This window comes from Bufo bufo, chromosome 3 (genome assembly GCF_905171765.1).
Source record: "Bufo bufo chromosome 3, aBufBuf1.1, whole genome shotgun sequence".
Taxonomy (NCBI): domain Eukaryota; kingdom Metazoa; phylum Chordata; class Amphibia; order Anura; family Bufonidae; genus Bufo; species Bufo bufo.
Window position 1 is genome coordinate 301145709 of NC_053391.1, and position 21364 is coordinate 301167072.

The 21364-nt window shown below is 46.7% G+C and overlaps 1 protein-coding gene across 1 annotated transcript in view; it reads right to left on the reverse strand.

Annotated features, from left to right (window-relative positions):
- Positions 1 to 4841, reverse strand: part of HEATR6 (HEAT repeat containing 6) — a 117539-nt gene extending 112698 nt beyond the window's left edge. Inside the window, exon 1 of the mRNA XM_040424214.1 lies at positions 4532 to 4841. Coding sequence (XP_040280148.1) covers positions 4532 to 4792 — 261 coding nt within the window. The 5' untranslated portion in view covers positions 4793 to 4841. The remainder of the gene's footprint in view (positions 1 to 4531) is intronic.
- Positions 4842 to 21364: the final 16523 nt, after the last annotated feature.

The following is a 21364-nucleotide window of genomic DNA, read 5'->3' on the forward strand; positions in this document are numbered from 1 at the left end:
TTCTGGAGCATCTATTCTTACGGCTCTATGCTGTGCCGTTCCTTTATTATTTCTACTAGTTATGAATGAATAGCTATTAGCCTTCAGTAAGGGTACAGAGGGGTGTTACCAGTTGGGGGTGTACCTGCATAGTCTGACAGTGGCAGCACTGATTGGATAGAGTCAGTCTGTGCAGGTACACCCCTCCAACTTGTTACCTCCCCTCTGTACCCTTACTGCAGACTGCTAGCAATTCATTCAGAACTTCTAGTAGAAATAATAAAGGAACGGCACAACATACAGACGTAAGAATAGAGGCTCCAGAATTATTACATGGGGAATGCATGAAGCTAAATAATACAGGAATGTCTGGAGTAGTGACAGGTCCTCTCTAATGTAAAAAAAATTTCAGTTGCTGATTTGAAAAACGTTTCAGAAGTGCCATGTTACGTTTTTTAAGCAGATTCAATTGTATTTGTCATAGAAGTCAATGGCAGGGAAGCAGAGAAACCTCAACCCAATACTCTTGTAAAAACACCTCCCCGAAATTACAAATCTGCCACCAAAAAACGCCCTGTTTTCAGCTACTGCTTACTCTAACATATGCGTGTATTTTTTAAATGGGTATTCTGGTTTTGCAGATAACAACCCGTTATTACTTATCATATAAGTACCTAATAGTTTATGACTGGTCCTATATGGCACATACATAAAGCCTGCCAGGAGCCAGCGCCCCAGACAACCTTCCTGTGGATCTACATCTCTCTCCGCTATACCGTTGCACCACACAATCTGGAGGCCATCAGGGTGAACTCCAGAGCTGCCTTAAAGCTCTCTCTAAAAGGATATTCTGACAATGGAAAAAGGGGTGTGATTTGACTTTTTAAAACCCTTTTTTTCCCACATATTAAATTGGATGTCTCACCTTGCTAAACGGTATTTATCATGTAGAGAAAGTTAATACAAGCCACTTACTAATGTATTGTGATTGTTCATATTGTATGCTCTGCTGGTTTGATTCATTTTTTTCATCACAGCATACACTTCTCGTATCCAGGGCTCACAGCCGCCGTTGCAGCACAGAAATGCGGTAGTCAGGGCACACTTCCATAGTCCCTACAGTGTGCATGCATAACCACCACTGCTGGACTGCAGGAAAGCAGTGTATAATGTGGTGGGAAAATGATTCTGGCCAGCAAAAGAGGCAATATGGACAATCACAATCCATTAGTAAGTGCCTTGTATTAACTTTCTCTACATGATAAATGCCACTTACTGAAGTGAGACAACCCCTTTAAAGTGGTTGTCTGGGTTCAGAGCTGAACCCGGACAAACCCTTATTTTCAGCCAGGCAGCCCCCCTGAGGCTAGCATCAGAGCATCTCATGCTCCAATGCGCTCCCTTGCCATGCGCTAGATCGCGCAGGGCACTGGCTCTTTTGTTTTCAATAACACACTGCCGGGGCGGAAACTTCCGCCCGGCAGTGTGTTCGGTGACGTCACCGGCTCTGATGGGCGGGCTTTAGTGCTGCCCTAGCCGTTTTACTGGCTAGGGCAGCGTTAAATCCCGGCCATCAGTGCCAGTGACGTCACCAGGCTTCCTGGCAGCCCCATGGAGACCCCCGTACGTCACCGGATCTCCGAAAAATGCCTTTGCCCTGCGCGATTTAGCGCAGGGCAAAGGAGAGCATCGGAGCATGAACTGCTCTGATGCTTAAAGGGAGTCTGTCACCAGATTTTGCCCTTATAGACCGCTTACATAGCGCTCTAGCATAGCAGTCTATGATTCTAATGGTACCTTTGATGTTTGCTTGTGAAGTTCCCCCAAGGCAAAAACGGACTTTTATTCATATGTAAATTAGGACTCGCAAGTGCCCAGGGCGGCGCTCACCTCATTGGTGCCCAGGCTATTCTGCCTCTTTTCATCATATCCCCGCCCCAGCCTCTTCCTCTGCCCGCCCCCGCTCTTCCTTTGCGTCCTCCTTCTCAAGTTCTCTGCAGCGAGATCCCGTGCCTGCGCTCTCCATTGCTTGGCCGGGGCATGCGTACTGCGATGCCCATTGTGGGTGTCTCTGGTCCACCTCCTCACCGCTATTTCTCACAGTTGGCCGCCACATGCGCAGTAGCTACCGCAGTGCACATGCCCCGGCAAAGCTATGGATATCGCAGGCGCGGGATCTCGCTACAGTGAAGGAGGACGCAATGGAAGAGCGGGGCGCGCAGAGGAAGAGGCTGGGGCAAGGATATGACGAAAAGAGGCAGAACAGCCGGGGATCCAACGAGGTGAGCGCCGCCCTGGGCACTTGCGAGCCCTAATTTACATATGAATAAAAGTCTGTTTTTGCCTTGGGGGAACTTCACAAGAAAACATCAAAGGTACCATTAGAATCATAGACTGCTATGCTAGAGCGCTATGTAAGCGGTCTATAAGGGCAAAATCTGGTGACAGACTCCCTTTAAGTCAGGGGGGCTGCCGGGGTGAAAATAGAGGTATGTCTGAACCCGGACAACCCCTTTAAGAACAGACTGTTCATTGCTGCCTAATCTATCCTTCCCCTTAACAGGAGCCATTGTAATCAGATTATCAATGTTATCCACATCACCTGTCAGTAGAAAAGTACATCTCTACTGTTACATACTCACTGGCGTCTATTATGTCAAAGTTAAATTAAAACCCCAGCAACAGTAGTTGTGCTAAAAAATAATCCATATCATTTATCTTCCCTGCTGCTTCCATCAATGCCCCCCAAACCCGCAGAGCCAATGTCATCTTCCTGGCTGCAGCAGTGACATCTCTGCCCTCAGCAGTGTAAGGCACATGACTTAGGCCAGTGACTGGCTGCAGCGGTGATGTGGAGTGTAGCGGAAGTCCCTGGTGCAGCCAGGAAAACAAAGGCGAGTGGGAAGGACAAGACAGGGGAGCAGGAGGAAGAATATTACTTGCTATTTTAGCATATTTACTGTTCTAGGCAGAGAAGGGAGTCCCTTAAAGAGGTTATCCCACCTTCCCATTTCTATGCCGTGGCTGCTCTCTCATGTTCGAGAAACTGCTCAGTCAGGGGGCGTTTACTGACTCCGCCGCCTTGTTTGGCGTGCACGCTCCCGTGTGAGCAGGAAATCATTCGCTCAGCCGCCGCAGCTACAAGCGCAGAAGAACTAACAAGCGCGCAGGCGCAGAGAGTTCTCTGCAAAAAAAAAACAACACAGGATGAACTAAAGGAATCCACCGCACAGGCACAAAAATGCGCAAGCCCGAGAGTCAGGTCGGACTGCGTAAAAAAAGAGAAGAGGATAGCGCGCAAGCGCTCCGATGTTGCTGGGGTGGCCGTAACCTATAACGACCGGCAGTGAACAAGGCTACAAAAGAAGGTCAAATATATAAGAAGGGAGGACGAATCTCTAATAACTTCTATTGGGTAAGTTGATACTGGTGTCAAAAACTACACAATTAGGCAGACTTCAAAAGATGGGATAATCCCTTTAAAGGGACTCTGTCACCACTTTCTAACCCCCCCTTTTAAAAGTATTGTTCTCTCCATGGCGCCCTTGTGATTACAAAGGTGTTGTTATAACATAAATTCGCCGTCTCGTTTTGATAAAAATACCTTTTATCTAACCTGTCAATCTTGTGGATAAGGTGCCCAGGGCGTTTCTGAAGGTCTGAAGCTGCCGCCCGCCACCGCCGCCGTTGTTGCCCAGCTCCTCCCCTGATCCTTTCAGCGCCGCCTGAATGTAAAGAAATCCGCCTCCGGCTCTCGCTCAGTGCCCCCTCCTCCTTTTCAAAGATCCCGCGCGTGCGCACAGGCCTGTGCCTGATGCGCCCGTGCGGACATTTAGAATCAGCCTCATTGAGCGAAGTGCGCATGCGCGCACTTCGCTCAACCTCCTCATAAGACGAGCACTGCAGCCAGCCACTCAGAGCCTGCGGCTCCATACAGCGCTTGGCAGGTTCTGAGTGGCTGGCTGCAGTGCTCGTCTTATGAGGAGGTTGAGCGAAGTGCGCGCATGCGCACTTCGCTCAATGAGGCTGATTCTAAATGTCCGCACGGGCGCACCAGGCACAGGCCTGTGCGCACGCGCGGGATCTTTGAAAAGGAGGCGGGGGCACTGAGCGAGAGCCGGAGGCGGATTTCTTTACATTCAGGCGGCGCTGAAAGGATCAGGGGAGGAGCTGGGCACCAACGGCGGCGGGCGGCAGCTTCAGACCTTCAGAAACGCCCTGGGCACCTTATCCACAAGATTGACAGGTTAGATAAAAGGTATTTTCATCAAAACGAGACGGCGAATTTATGTTATAACAACACCTTTGTAATCACAAGGGCGCCATGGAGAGAACAATACTTTTAAAAGGGGGGTTAGAAAGTGGTGACAGAGTCCCTTTAAGCAAACAGGTCAAAGTGTCCTTTTTTCATAGTCTAAAAATGGTGGCTTATTGTTATGTCATTATGTGTGATCAAAGGTAGCCCAAGGACTGGGACTGCCACCAAGGTAGGGCCGGAGGTCACAAATAGACAGCAGGAATTCGGTCTGGCGTGTGCCACGTGTGCCCCCACCTCCGCCCTGATGCCCGGGCCTCCCGCAGTGTACTCCTGGGAGATCAGCTGGTCCAGCAGCAGGTTAAGCTCAGTGCGGAAGCTCTCACAGTCAGATGGCTGCAGCCCGGACAGTTTGTTCAGATGCCGGTGGAAATCTTGCACAGCATCCGGTGGAGCGTAGGAATCCATCCCGCCCATGGGTAACGAGTGTGAAACACCAAGTGCCCGTCTTCCATGCGGCATTCCTACAGAGTGCCCAACACTTTCATGGGACGCCATGTTTCCCGACAGTCGGCAATTTGCTATGGCAACCAACAGTCACTTCCGCCATCGCCGGGGTCAGAGTCAATTAGCGTCATCACTGTGCGCAGTCAGCGGGCGGGACGTGGAAACCGTCACATGGGAGGTGACGTCACACCAAGGACCTCTGCTGGGACCGACTACAATGAGGAGGAGGAGCCTGTGGACGGCTGGAGGCGGCAGAGCTGTACTTGGCGCAACTGTGCCCATGCTCCACCTCTGCTCCATTGACCCGTGTGATTAAAGTAGTCCTAGAGGTGGGACCCCCTACAGGTTAGACACCAGAGCAGAGAAAGAGCTGGTAAAAATGTACAGAAGTCCAACTCTGGTGTAACAATACAAAACGGGACCGGCATTCTGTTACATGGCACCCTGTGCCAGAGGTCTTTTTTGGCTTCCCATCCTACCCAACACACGCACCCCTCCGCAACCATTATAACTACACTAAATGCAGTTTTAAAGGGCTTCTGTCACTCCACTAAACTCTTTTTTTTTTTTTTTGTCTCCTTAACCGCCTCCGGACCGCCTAACGCAGGATCGCGTTCCGGAGGCGGCAGCCCTGCCTTGAGTCACGCATATATGCGTCCTCTCGCGAGATGCGAGATTTCCTGTGAACGCGCGCACACAGGCGCGCGCGTTCACAGGATCGGAAGGTAAGCGAGTGGATCTCCAGCCTGCCAGCGGCGATCGTTCGCTGGCAGGCTGGAGATGCGATTTTTTTAACCCCTAACAGGTATATTAGACGCTGTTTTGATAACAGCGTCTAATATACCTGCTACCTGGTCCTCTGGTGGTCCCTTTTGTTTGGATCGACCACCAGAGGACACAGGCAGCTCAGTAATATGTAACACCACTACACTACACCCCCCCCCCCCCTGTCACTTATTAATCCCTGATCACCCCATATAGACTCCCTGATCACCCCCCTGTCATTGATCACCCCCTTGTAAGGCTCCATTCAGACATCCGTATGATTTTTACGGATCCACTGATACATGGATCGGATCCGCGAAACACATACGGACGTCTGAATGGAGCCTTACAGGGGGGTGATCACCCCATATAGACTCCCTGATCACCCCCCTGTCATTGATCACCCCCCTGTAAGGCTCCATTCAGACGTCCGTATGTTTTTTACGGATACATGGATCGGATCCGCAAAACACATACAGACGTCTGAATGGAGCCTTATACAGGGAGAGCAGAATTATTAGGCAAGTTGTATTTTTGAGGATTAATTTTATTATTGAACAACAACCATGTTCTCAATGAACCCGAAAAACTCATTAATATCAAAGCTGAATATTTTTGGAAGTAGTTTTTAGTTTGTTTTTAGTTTTAGCTATTTTAGGGGGATATCTGTGTGTGCAGGTGACTATTACTGTGCATAATTATTAGGCAACTTAACAAAAAACAAATATATACCCATTTCAATTATTTATTTTTACCAGTGAAACCAATATAACATCTTAACATTCACAAATATACATTTCTGACATTCAAAAACAAAACAAAAACAAATCAGTGACCAATATAGCCACCTTTCTTTGCATGGACACTCAAAAGCCTGCCATCCATGGATTATGTCAGTGTTTTGATCTGTTCACCATCAACATTGCGTGCGGCAGCAACCACAGCCTCCCAGACACTGTTCAGAGAGGTGTACTGTTTTCCCTCCTTGTAAATCTCACATTTGATGATGGACCACAGGTTCTCAATGGGGTTCAGATCAGGTGAACAAGGAGGCCACGTCATTAGATTTTCTTCTTTTATACCCTTTCTTGCCAGCCACGCTGTGGAGTACTTGGACGCGTGTGATGGAGCATTGTCCTGCATGAAAATCATGTTTTTCTTGAAGGATGCAGACTTCTTCCTGTACCACTGCTTGAAGAAGGTGTCTTCCAGAAACTGGCAGTAGGACTGGGAGTTGAGCTTGACTCCATCCTCAACCCGAAAAGGCCCCACAAGCTCATCTTTGATGATACCAGCCCAAACCAGTACTCCACCTTGCTGGCGTCTGAGTCGGACTGGAGCTCTCTGCCCTTTACCAATCCAGCCACGGGCCCATCCATCTGGCCCATCAAGACTCACTCTCATTTCATCAGTCCATAAAACCTTAGAAAAATCAATCTTGAGATATTTCTTGGCCCAGTCTTGACGTTTCAGCTTGTGTGTCTTGTTCAGTGGTGGTCGTCTTTCAGCCTTTCTTACCTTGGCCATGTCTCTGAGTATTGCACAGTATTGAAATATGGCCAAACTGGTGGCAAGTGGCATCTTGGCAGCTGCACGCTTGACTTTTCTCAGTTCATGGGCAGTTATTTTGCGCCTTGGTTTTTCCACACGCTTCTTGCGACCCTGTTGACTATTTTGAATGAAACGCTTGATTGTTCGATGATCACGCTTCAGAAGCTTTGCAATTTTAAGAGTGCTGCATCCCTCTGCAAGATATCTCACTATTTTTGACTTTTCTGAGCCTGTCAAGTCTTTCTTTCTACCCATTTTGCCAAAGGAAAGGAAGTTGCCTAATAATTATGCACACCTAATATAGGGTGTTGATGTCATTAGACCACACCCCTTCTCATTACAGAGATGCACATCACCTAATATGCTTAATTGGTAGTAGGCTTTCGAGCCTATACAGCTTGGAGTAAGACAACATGCATAAAGAGGATGATGTGGTCAAAATACTCATTTGCCTATGAAATTCTGCACGCAGTGTAGGGGGGTGATCAATGACAGGGGGGTGATCACCCCATATAGACTCCCTGATCACCCCCCTGTCATTGATCACCCCCCTGTCATTGATCACCCCCCTGTAAGGCTGCATTCAGATGTCCGTATGTTTTTTACGGATACATGGATCGGATCCGCAAAACACATACGGACATCTGAATGGAGCCTTACAGGGGGGTGATCAATGACAGGGGGGTGATCAGGGAGTCTATATGGGGTGATCACCCCCCTGTCATTGATCACCCCCCTATAAGGCTCTATTCAGATGTCCGTATGTGTTTTGCGGATCTGATCCATGTATCCATGGATCCGTAAAAAACATACGGACGTCTCAATGGAGCCTTACAAGGGGGTGATCAATGACAGGGGGGTGATCAGGGAGTCTATATGGGGTGATCAGGGGTTAATAAGTGACGGGGGGGTGTAGTGTAGTGGTGTTTGGTGCTACTTATTACTGAGCTGCCTGTGTCCTCTGGTGGTCGATCCAAGCAAAAGGGACCACCAGAGGACCAGGTAGCAGGTATATTAGACGCTGTTATCAAAACAGCGTCTAATATACCTGTTAGGGGTTAAAAAAATCGCATCTCCAGCCTGCCAGCGAACGATCGCCGCTGGCAGGCTGGAGATCCACTCGCTTACCTTCCGATCCTGTGAACGCGCGTGCCTGTGTGCGCGCGTTCACAGGAAATCTCGCGTCTCGCGAGATGACGCATAGATGCGTGACTCTGCCTGGAGCTGCCGCCTCCGGAACGCGATCCTGCGTTAGGCGGTCTGGAGGCGGTTAAATCAGGTCTTCCATTTCCTAACCTCATTGATCCTGAAGGACAAAACTGTATAATATTCATCTTTTGAATGGCTCTGTCAGTACAGATCATTGCATAAGGGATCTCTTTTCTTTATCTACTACACTGTCAATTCCCCTGACCCGCAAAGGGAGTTGGCAGGTAACGCTGATGGGGACATCCCTGAAAGTACTTTATAGAATATACACTACTCACAAAAAGTTTGGATTATTTGGCTTTTGGGTAAAATTTATGGAAAACATAAAAAGCTCACACTACAGTGATATTATATCATAAAAGTAGGGCATTTAAGAAACATGCAATGGTGATTTCATCATCTCAAACTATTTATTGAAATAAAAGTCGACAACGGTGGTGGGTATAACCCCACAAAAAATGTCAATGTCTCAATAACTTGTCATGTGGCCTTGAGCATTAATTACAGCTTGACAATGACATCTCATGCTGTTCACAAGTCGACTTATTGTTTGCTGAGGCATGTCATCCCACTTTTCTTGAAGGGGCGTCCCTCAGGTCATTGAGGTTCTGGGGTACAGAGTTACAAGCCTCTACATGGCGACTCAGCTGATCCCATAGGTTTTCAATGGGCTTTAGGTGTGGAGAAAGTGCATGCCACTCAATTTGAGGTACCCCAGTCCAGCAGCCATTTCCTAATGATGCGACCTCGATGAGCTGGCACATTGTCGTTAATGAAGATGAAATTAGGCCTGTGTTGTGCATGCAGATTAATTATGTTATTCAAGTAGTATGGGCTTGTCACTGTACCATTCACAAAGTGATGGAAGATCTATATTGACTAGACACACCTGCCCACACTGTAACACCACCACCACCACCACCAAAGGCCCATCTGGTGACAACAGTAGCTGATGCATAGCACTCTCCTTGATGTCTCCGACATCGTTGGTGGCCATCAGTTCTGCTCAGTCTGAATTGATTTTCATCAGTGAACAGCACTGAGGTCCACTGGTCCCTCATCCAGCGTAGATGCTCACTGGCCCATGCAAGACACCTGTGCCTGGTAGTGTGGTCAGGTCGTCTAGCACGCAGACCATCTGATGTAAATGGTTTCTAATGGTCTGACATGACACTTGGGTGCCTCTCACCTCGCCTAAATGTGCCTGGAGTGGTGTGGCATTTATCATCCGGTTCCGCAGGGCATTATTTACAATGACAACTTGAGGAGAGGAAAGGAAATAAAGTTGCGGCACTCACCGAAATGTATCAAAGGTGTCTTTTATTGTGGCTTCCTCAGCAGGTAGCAAAAAGGATCCGGGGCGGACACATAATTGCAAGCAGCGACGGCCGTTTCGCGCGCTAAGACGCGCTTCCTCAGGCCACTGATTGCGTCATTGCGCATACGTGCGCTTTATATGAAGTGGGTGGGGGACGGCCGACGTCGTCAGCAAGTATCTCACTCCCACGGATGTGACGTGATAAAAATACATACAAAACAACAGGTGAGATTTCAATCCAGTGGTTAGTTGAGTCAGAAACGAAGAAAATAAAGAGAGCATACAGAAAAAGGACAAGTATTACATAATACATATAAGGCATGCGGTAAAGTCACAACTCTGTGACGAGATTAAGATGGACTAACCGGTCTGGGCTACGGTAATAAATTGGGATTCCTTGATATAGGCCAAGGTCCCTGATATATATATAAGGCCTAAATATACAGGAGGCATCAGGTCCACCTTCCTTCCTCCCATGCCGGCCGGCTCACCAATTGACCTTTTTCACAAACAAGTTTTAAAAGAAATACGTGCGCTGATGTACCCAGCAGCACCTCCCAACCTTACGGTGGAAGAATCTCATGCTTTATTGTGGCTAGAGAAGCAGAAAAATATGGTGATTAAGCCGGCCGACAAGGGAGGGAACGTGGTCCTGATGTCGAGGGAGTATTATATGGAGGAGGCCAATAGACAGCTGGGAGATAGTACGGTTTATAAGAAGTTAAGGGGGAACCCGATACCGGAAATATCTTCCAAACTTTACCGGTTTATTGATCAGCACATATATAATGGGTTTTTACCAAAAAATTTTAGGGACAAACTCGTGCCCGCCTTCCCAAAAATTCCGACTTGGTATTTCGTACCAAAAATCCATAAGTCCCTCACCCGACCCCCGGGACGCCCCATCGTGGCAGGCATCGGTTCAGTGCTGGAACCTCTATCCGGCTATATTGATTGGCTCCTTAGACCGTTACTAAGGAGCACTCCGACATATCTCAAGGACACGGGAGACTTCCTCCGGGCACTCCGTGCCTTGGAGTGGCGGGAGGAATTCAGTCTCGTGTCCTTGGATGTCGAGAGCCTTTATACCCGAATACCGCATGATCTCGGTTTGAGGGCCGTTGATACGGTCCTGAGTAGAAGCAATAAGAGTGCGGTTTTCATTGACTTTGTCCACAGGGCATTAGACCTTGTTTTGTTAAACAATGTCTTCCAATTTGATGGACAGTGGTACCGCCAGGTACTAGGTACGGCTATGGGCACACCCGTCTCGTGCACATTCGCCAACCTGTACCTGGCGGTATTTGAGGAGACGTATATTTTCGCGGTGGATAACCCCTATGTGAGCCATATTAGCTTATTCTTAAGATATGTGGACGACATCTTTCTGGTCTGGTCGGGGAGCGAGGAGTCGTGTCGTGCATTTGTCGACCATCTTAACGCATGCAACCATATGAACATGAAGTTCACCATCAATTTTGGTGGTGAAATTTTGGATTTTCTAGATGTACATGTCACGGTAAAAGATGGAGCGATACACACTTGTGGCTATCGTAAACCGACAGCGACAAACTCGCTCCTCCACCAGACCAGCTTCCACCCAGCTTCAGTCATACGCGCAGTTCCATACGAGCAGTTTGTCCGTCTGCGAAGAATAAACGACACGGACGAAGGTTTTCTTCGCCAAGCTGGAGAACTTAGAACTAGGCTCATTAGTAGGGGTTACCCGCCGCGGGAAGTCTCCGCAGCCCTTTCAAAAGCGTCTGCACTTGAACGCAATTCTTTGCTCACTGAACGGAGCGACAGTATTAAACCGCCTCGTTTTGCTTTTGCTTTTCAGTATAGTCCGGTTGCCGAAATGGTTCGGCAGATCATCAATCGTAACTGGGACCTTCTTAAGGGAGACCCCACTCTTAACAGCTTCACTGAAAACAGACCATTGGTCACGTTTAAAAGGTGCCCCACAATTAAAGACAAATTAGTTAGAAGTGTCTTTTCCTCACCTAGAGATGGAATTTGGTTGAAAAAACCGACGGGCAATTTTAAATGTGGCCATTGTTCCTTCTGCGCACTTAATGTCTGCTCCAGGCATCTACAAATAGGCAGTGTATCACACACAGTACGGGACTTCATTAACTGCCGTACGTCTTATGTAGTATATGTGGTTTTTTGTCCCTGTAGACGCTTCTACATTGGAAAGACAATTCGCCCCCTCTTCGAGCGCATTCGCGAACACATCGGTTCTATTCGATCAGGCAAAGGCAGTCCACGCCTCATTGAACATGTCCGCACGGCCCACGACGCGTATCCACGTTGCCTCTCCTTTGCAGGCATAGAGCATGTCCGCCCCATCCCTCGAGGTGGTGATCGGCATCGCCTGCTCCTGCAGAGGGAGGCAAGGTGGATCATGCGCACGGAGGCCATGCATGCGGTAGGAATGAATGATAGAAACGATATGTCTGTATTTTTGTGAAATTACACGCGCTCATACTTGGCGAATTTCTTGCGATTTGTCTTTCCCATGTGGAAACAGAGTTCCTCCCTCTGCCTTTTTCAAGACATTTTGCCTGCTTGATTAGGCCTTATATATATATCAGGGACCTTGGCCTATATCAAGGAATCCCAATTTATTACCGTAGCCCAGACCGGTTAGTCCATCTTAATCTCGTCACAGAGTTGTGACTTTACCGCATGCCTTATATGTATTATGTAATACTTGTCCTTTTTCTGTATGCTCTCTTTATTTTCTTCGTTTCTGACTCAACTAACCACTGGATTGAAATCTCACCTGTTGTTTTGTATGTATTTTTATCACGTCACATCCGTGGGAGTGAGATACTTGCTGACGACGTCGGCCGTCCCCCACCCACTTCATATAAAGCGCACGTATGCGCAATGACGCAATCAGTGGCCTGAGGAAGCGCGTCTTAGCGCGCGAAACGGCCGTCGCTGCTTGCAATTATGTGTCCGCCCCGGATCCTTTTTGCTACCTGCTGAGGAAGCCACAATAAAAGACACCTTTGATACATTTCGGTGAGTGCCGCAACTTTATTTCCTTTCCTCTCCTCAAGTTGCCATTTGTTTACTACATATCATTTTCTGCTGAGCACCACGTTGAGAAGTGTTTTTCTACTGCATCTGGTTCGGTCTAAACACGGCATGATCAGTGTATGCAGTGCCGCCTGATTACTATCCACGTCTCCCTCTATCCAATATTTATCTGTATCATGATGGCAGAGCACGCTATATCGAACACTGAAGCCACCACTTCTGACATGGAAACCGCACCTGAAACCACATGCAGTTTAATTCAGGGTCGTTTAGGGGCGGACACATTTTTTGTTACCTGCAATCAACAGGATTATGTGCAGACTTCCAGTACTAAAAGTTTGGAAGCAAAAATATTTCAACTGGCTGATAAAGAAGTCAGGTTATTCTGGACTATTGAGTCATTGAAGTCCTACAAGGAAAGTGGACGTGTACCTAGAGGCCTACGCCTCTTTAAAGAGATCGTACAGTACGAGGATGACCCCCTTTTTACAGGGGAATGGAAAGCGGCACACCAGAGATTCTCCTTAGAGATCATGGAATTGGTACTGGCACGGGACCAGCAAGAGTATACCAATGTCACAGAGGAATTGACCAAGGCAAGGGGAGAGTTACCAAAACGACTCATGGAGTCCCAATTTCATGGCTTTGAGAAAAGGCTAAATAAAAAATTACTTGCCACACAGGCGGACATTAAAGATCGTAAGAGGGATAAATTCATCAGAGACAAAAATGACTATGAGGCTGATCGTGTCTTTGATTGGGGCAAAAAGCAAAACCGCCCCAAACGAGCCCCACGGAGAGGACGCCATAATTTTTGGGCCACTGATTCGGAATCAAGTGCCTCCGAGGGGAACGGAGCCAATCCAACTGAAGATTTGACAATCCCTTTAGAAAAGGCACGAGAAGGGGGCGTGGCAGACGCGGAACAGCAAACAAGAGGAATCAGAAAATCGACAAGACGAAGACGTCAGGTCTCCTGGAGACAGTAGTTCCTGACGAACTCCTTTCCCAAACACCCCCTGAAAATGTGGTCCTCAATCTCACGGGCTCTGAACTGCCCCAGGGCTGTATCCCACTCCTCAATCGAGGGCTGGGATACAGCCTACCTGGACAGTTCAACCTGGTTGATTTCGAGATAGATCTGTTTTTGTCTATCCGCAAGCTATACCTCAAGAGATTGTTCTCTGAAACTACCTCTCAGGTCCTCGACCCCTTACAGGGGGAGGTTCCTGCTACAATGTCTATTGCCGACTTTCATCTGTCTGGTAAATTCAGTGATGAAGAAATTTCCTGCATCCATTTCCTTTCCAGCACTGAACCCGATGAAGCCGCAGAGAGAGTAGAATATCCCAGTAAATATACAGGAGGCATCAGGTCCACCTTCCTTCCTCCCATGCCGGCCGGCTCACCAATTGACCTTTTTCACAAACAAGTTTTAAAAGAAATACGTGCGCTGATGTACCCAGCAGCACCTCCCAACCTTACGGTGGAAGAATCTCATGCTTTATTGTGGCTAGAGAAGCAGAAAAATATGGTGATTAAGCCGGCCGACAAGGGAGGGAACGTGGTCCTGATGTCGAGGGAGTATTATATGGAGGAGGCCAATAGACAGCTGGGAGATAGTACGGTTTATAAGAAGTTAAGGGGGAACCCGATACCGGAAATATCTTCCAAACTTTACCGGTTTATTGATCAGCACATATATAATGGGTTTTTACCAAAAAATTTTAGGGACAAACTCGTGCCCGCCTTCCCAAAAATTCCGACTTGGTATTTCGTACCAAAAATCCATAAGTCCCTCACCCGACCCCCGGGACGCCCCATCGTGGCAGGCATCGGTTCAGTGCTGGAACCTCTATCCGGCTATATTGATTGGCTCCTTAGACCGTTACTAAGGAGCACTCCGACATATCTCAAGGACACGGGAGACTTCCTCCGGGCACTCCGTGCCTTGGAGTGGCGGGAGGAATTCAGTCTCGTGTCCTTGGATGTCGAGAGCCTTTATACCCGAATACCGCATGATCTCGGTTTGAGGGCCGTTGATACGGTCCTGAGTAGAAGCAATAAGAGTGCGGTTTTCATTGACTTTGTCCACAGGGCATTAGACCTTGTTTTGTCAAACAATGTCTTCCAATTTGATGGACAGTGGTACCGCCAGGTACTAGGTACGGCTATGGGCACACCCGTCTCGTGCACATTCGCCAACCTGTACCTGGCGGTATTTGAGGAGACGTATATTTTCGCGGTGGATAACCCCTATGTGAGCCATATTAGCTTATTCTTAAGATATGTGGACGACATCTTTCTGGTCTGGTCGGGGAGCGAGGAGTCGTGTCGTGCATTTGTCGACCATCTTAACGCATGCAACCATATGAACATGAAGTTCACCATCAATTTTGGTGGTGAAATTTTGGATTTTCTAGATGTACATGTCACGGTAAAAGATGGAGCGATACACACTTGTGGCTATCGTAAACCGACAGCGACAAACTCGCTCCTCCACCAGACCAGCTTCCACCCAGCTTCAGTCATACGCGCAGTTCCATACGGGCAGTTTGTCCGTCTGCGAAGAATAAACGACACGGACGAAGGTTTTCTTCGCCAAGCTGGAGAACTTAGAACTAGGCTCATTAGTAGGGGTTACCCGCCGCGGGAAGTCTCCGCAGCCCTTTCAAAAGCGTCTGCACTTGAACGCAATTCTTTGCTCACTGAACGGAGCGACAGTATTAAACCGCCTCGTTTTGCTTTTGCTTTTCAGTATAGTCCGGTTGCTGAAATGGTTCGGCAGATCATCAATCGTAACTGGGACCTTCTTAAGGGAGACCCCACTCTTAACAGCTTCACTGAAAACAGACCATTGGTCACGTTTAAAAGGTGCCCCACAATTAAAGACAAATTAGTTAGAAGTGTCTTTTCCTCACCTAGAGATGGAATTTGGTTGAAAAAACCGACGGGCAATTTTAAATGTGGCCATTGTTCCTTCTGCGCACTTAATGTCTGCTCCAGGCATCTACAAATAGGCAGTGTATCACACACAGTACGGGACTTCATTAACTGCCGTACGTCTTATGTAGTATATGTGGTTTTTTGTCCCTGTAGACGCTTCTACATTGGAAAGACAATTCGCCCCCTCTTCGAGCGCATTCGCGAACACATCGGTTCTATTCGATCAGGCAAAGGCAGTCCACGCCTCATTGAACATGTCCGCACGGCCCACGACGCGTATCCACGTTGACTCTCCTTTGCAGGCATAGAGCATGTCCGCCCCATCCCTCGAGGTGGTGATCGGCATCGCCTGCTCCTGCAGAGGGAGGCAAGGTGGATCATGCGCACGGAGGCCATGCATGCGGTAGGAATGAATGATAGAAACGATATGTCTGTATTTTTGTGAAATTACACGCGCTCATACTTGGCGAATTTCTTGCGATTTGTCTTTCCCATGTGGAAACAGAGTTCCTCCCTCTGCCTTTTTCAAGACATTTTGCCTGCTTGATTAGGCCTTATATATATATCAGGGACCTTGGCCTATATCAAGGAATCCCAATTTATTACCGTAGCCCAGACCGGTTAGTCCATCTTAATCTCGTCACAGAGTTGTGACTTTACCGCATGCCTTATATGTATTATGTAATACTTGTCCTTTTTCTGTATGCTCTCTTTATTTTCTTCGTTTCTGACTCAACTAACCACTGGATTGAAATCTCACCTGTTGTTTTGTATGTATTTTTATCACGTCACATCCGTGGGAGTGAGATACTTGCTGACGACGTCGGCCGTCCCCCACCCACTTCATATAAAGCGCACGTATGCGCAATGACGCAATCAGTGGCCTGAGGAAGCGCGTCTTAGCGCGCGAAACGGCCGTCGCTGCTTGCAATTATGTGTCCGCCCCGGATCCTTTTTGCTACCTGCTGAGGAAGCCACAATAAAAGACACCTTTGATACATTTCGGTGAGTGCCGCAACTTTATTTCCTTTCCTCTCCTCAAGTTGCCATTTGTTTACTACATATCATTTTCTGCTGAGCACCACGTTGAGAAGTGTTTTTCTACTGCATCTGGTTCGGTCTAAACACGGCATGATCAGTGTATGCAGTGCCGCCTGATTACTATCCACGTCTCCCTCTATCCATTATTTACAATGAAGCAGTCATCAGTGTGGGATATGGCCAAAGGACATCCACTTTTATGCTTTTCTGTGACTCTTCCTGTATCTCTGTTGCAACCTGCTGATGACACTTTGTAACACTAAGCTTAGTGGCCACTTCTGTCTGAGAACATCCTGCTTGAAGCCTCGCACTGGTGAGATACTGTTGATCAATTGTTAGGAGTCGTCTTGGTCTCATGATGTCATGCTTCATCCCCTAAACTAACTACCTTTTGTCTTTGTGACCATGTGAAGGTGGTATATAACAACCCAGCTTTGTTTCTTCTTTCTCCCCATTTTCTTCCCATATGCCTGATTGGCTGGGAGAGTCATGGGGGTTCACTGATGATGTGCTGCTACGCAGTTAAAATCTACAAAGTTTAATTCATATGATATTGTATATTTGGTTATATGCTCCCATCTAGTGGTTGTTTTTGGTAATGCACTTGTTTTTCTTGTTCTTGATATCTGTGATTCATTTCCTTTCATTGCTCCACCCCTTCTTCTGTGTACTTCACTTCCTGTATCTTTATACTGCTTCAGCCATATGTACAGGTACACATGTATTTTCATGTACGCTTATGAAAGCATCATCTTTTGACCGCACAATACCGGAAACCATCTGTTCTGCTGTACTCTGTTATCTGGCTTACAGAATAAAGCAACTTACACGGATAAACTTGGTGTTGGTGAGTTCAAGCTATCTGATAAGGATTCTCTGCAGTGATTATATCTGCTTATACAGGCCAGGCATAGAGGTCTCACTAGGGATATTGCAACAATCGGTGCCAGAATAGATGATCTATCCTTATCCTGTAACAGTTTCTCTGTTCTACTGAATATCGAATGGTTTGTATTTTAGCTTGGAAGTATGCTATTTCTTTTGCATGACATTTTCCGGTATAGAGCCCCTGTGACGGAACTCAGGATTTCACCAATAAATACTTTTTGAAACACAAAATGCTCACTCTACCCGATAATACCTTAAGAGGCAGAGTTTCAAAAAAAGGCAACTTCACCGCAAAGTCTCTACAGTTGTCAGCACAACTGGTGTAAATCACTATATTTGGCCTTAAATACGCATGGTGCTTTTTAACTTCTGAGCCCTGGTGTATGATGTGCAGGTAAAAGATTAGGGCCACATGTAGAGTGTTTATAAAACCAGGACACACAACATAGTAATAAAAAGGCTTACTTTTCACATTGGCTCAAGATGGGCACAGCATATTGGTCATTGAAATGGCATATCTCTGTAAAATAGGCAATTTTTACAGTGCACCATCTGCTGTGAATTACTTTTTACAAAACAGATTAGGAAAAATGCTTACTGGGTCCCTCGGTAAATCCTGTGGAGGATGTGGTTTCTAAAATGGGATGAATTCTCGGGGTTTCTTTTTTATTTAACCTCAGAGCCTCTGCAGTTGTGCAGTGCTGTATAAATTACCAAACTAGACCTCAAATGTACATTATAAACTTTCTCTTCAAAACCCTGCAGTGTGCCCATGCAACAGTTTACGAAAACATATGGGGTGTTGACATTTTAGGAGAAAATGGGTAAAAAATTGTGGGATACTTTTTTTCATGTTACTCCTTGTGAAAATGAAAAATCTAGGGCTAAAGCAACATAAAAAAAAAAAAAAAAAAGTAATTTTCCATTTTCACAGCCGTGTTTATAAATTCTATGAAATGCCTTTGGGGTCAAAGCACTCACTACACGCAGATGACACTAAACTGTGTAAAGTAATTAACACTGAAGAGGACAGTATACTACTACAGAGGGCAGATAAGTGGCAGATGAGGTTTAACACTGACAAATGTAAGGTTATGCACATGGGAAGGAATAATGCAAGTCACCCGTACATACTAAATAGTAAAACACTCGGTAACACTGACATGAAAAAGGATCTAGGAATTTTAATAAACAGCAAACTAAGCTGCAAAAAGCAGTGTCAGGCAGTTGCTGCCAAGGCCAATAAGAAAATGGGTTGGTTGCATCAAAAGGGGCATAGATGCCCGTGATAAGAACATACCGTATATGCCGGCGTATAAGACGACTTTCTAACACTAAAAATTATTTTCAAAAGTCGGGGGTCGTCTTATACGCCGGGTATACTCAGATCCGATGGTATATTCTAACCCCCATTTATTAACTGTAATCTGTAACTTTAACTTTAAATGAGCGCTCATGTCTTTACTAGGGTACCTTACTCTCAGCTCCGCTAACAGGCAGTGCGGGCGGCGCTCACTCACTGACGTCACGTGCCTGCTCCTCCCACTAGGTGGCGCAGGCGCGTGACGTCAGTGAGTGAGCGCCGCCCGCACTGCCTATTACCAGAGCTGAGAGTAAGGTACCCTAGTAAAGACATGAGCGCTCATTTAAAGTTACAGATTACAGTTAATAAATGGGGGATCTGTGGATGGCACTGTCATGGGGGTGGGATCTGTGGATGGCACTGTTATGGGTGGGGGGGATCTGTGGATGGCACTGTTATGGGAGGGAGATCTGTGGATGGCAGTGTTTAGGGGGGGGTTTGTGGATGGCACTATTTGGAGGGGGGTCTGTGGATGGCACTGTTATGGGGAGGGGGATCTGTGGATGGCACTGTCATGGGGGGATCTGTGGATGACACTGTTATGGGGAGGGGGATCTGTGTATGGCACTGTTTAGGGGGGATCTGTGGATGGCACTGTTTAGGGGGGATCTGTGGATGGCACTATTTGGAGGGGGATCTGTGGATCGCACTGTTATGGGGAGGGGGATCTGTGGATGACACTGTCATGGGGTGGATCTGTGGATGACACATATAGCATAAGATGCTATATAGTGTCATCCATAGATCCCCCCATAGCAGTGTCATCCACTGATCCCCCTCCCTATAGCAGTGTCATCCACTGATCCCCCTCCCATAGCAGTGTCATCCACAGATCCCAGTCAGTTCCCTGGACTGGAGAAGATCGTCTTGAAGACAGGGAGGGCTGGGCATTCAGGGGTAGTCTTATACGGCGAGTATAGCCCAAACCCTATATTTTAAATGGAAAAATTGGGGGTCGTCTTATACGCCCAGTCGTCTTATACGCCGGCATATACGGTAGTCCTACCACTTTACAAATCGCTAGTCAGACGACACATGGAGTACTGTGTAAAGTTCTGGGCTCCTGTAAACAAGGCAGACATAGCAGAGCTGGAGAGGGTCCAGAGCAGGGCAACTAAAGTAATAACTGGAATGGGGCAACTACAGTACCCTGAAAGATTATCAAAATTATGGTTATTCACTTTAGAAAAAAGACGACTGAGGGGAGATCTAATTACTATGTATAAATATATCAGGGGTCAGTACAGAGATCTATCCCATCATCTATTTATCCCCAGGACTGTGACTGTGATGAGGGGACATCCTCTGCGTCTGGAGGAAAGAAGGTTTGTACACAAACATAGAAGAGGATTCTTTACGGTAAGAGCAGTGAGACTATGGAACTCTCTGCCCGAGGAGGTGGTGATGGTGAGTACAATAAAGGAATTCAAGAGGGGCCTGGATGTATTTCTGGAGCGTAATAATATTACAGGCTATAGCTACTAGAGAGGGGTCGTTGATCCAGGGAGTTATTCTGATTGCCTGATTGGAGTCGGGAAGGAATTTTTTATTCCCCTAAAGTGGGGAAAATTGGCTTCTACCTCACAGTTTTTTTTTTTTGCCTTCCTCTGGATCAACTTGCAGGATGACAGGCCGAACTGGATAAACAAATGTCTTTTTTCAGCCTTTAGTACTATGTTACACTCCTTGAAAAATTCCTTGAGGGGTTTAATTTCCAAAACAGGGTCACTTTGTGAAGTTTTCACTGCAGGGGTACCTCAGGGTCTCTTCAAATGAGACAAGACAACCGAAAACCATTCCAGCAATATCTACCCTCAAAAATAATATGGTGCTCCTTCCCTTCTGAGCCCGGCGGTGTGCCCAATATAGCAGGTTACGACCACATATATGGTGCTTCTGGAAACTGCAGAATAAATATTAAGGTTTGTTTTGCTCTTAACGCTTGATGTAACAAAAACAGTGGATTAAAATGGAAAATCTGAAAAGAATTGGATTTTTTTTATTTCACTACCATTTTCTTTAATTTTTGAGGAACATCTAGAGGGTTAACAAAGGTGGTAAAATCAGTTTTGACAAATTTGGGGGTGTGGTTTCTAAAATGTGGTCATTTATGCAAGCCTCTTAAAGTGACTTCATATCTAAACTAGTCCTTAAACGCTATGTACACCTTCAGGGGCAAATTATTTTATGATTGAATTTTACTTATTTGGGGCTAAAAACCTTTATTAACACTTAGGATACCGGAGGTTTTTTTGTTTTTGCGTCTTCATTTTTGTTCCCTATTTTCCTTGAGCCATAACTTTTTTATATTTCTGGTCACATAACTGTATGAGGGCTTATTTTTTGCGGGACAAGTTGTACAGGGTGGGCCATTTATATGGATACACCTTAATAAAATGGGAATGGTTGGTGATATTAACTTCCTGTTTGTGGCACATTAGTATATGTGAGAAGGGAAACTTTTCAAGATGGGTGGTGACTATGGCGGCCA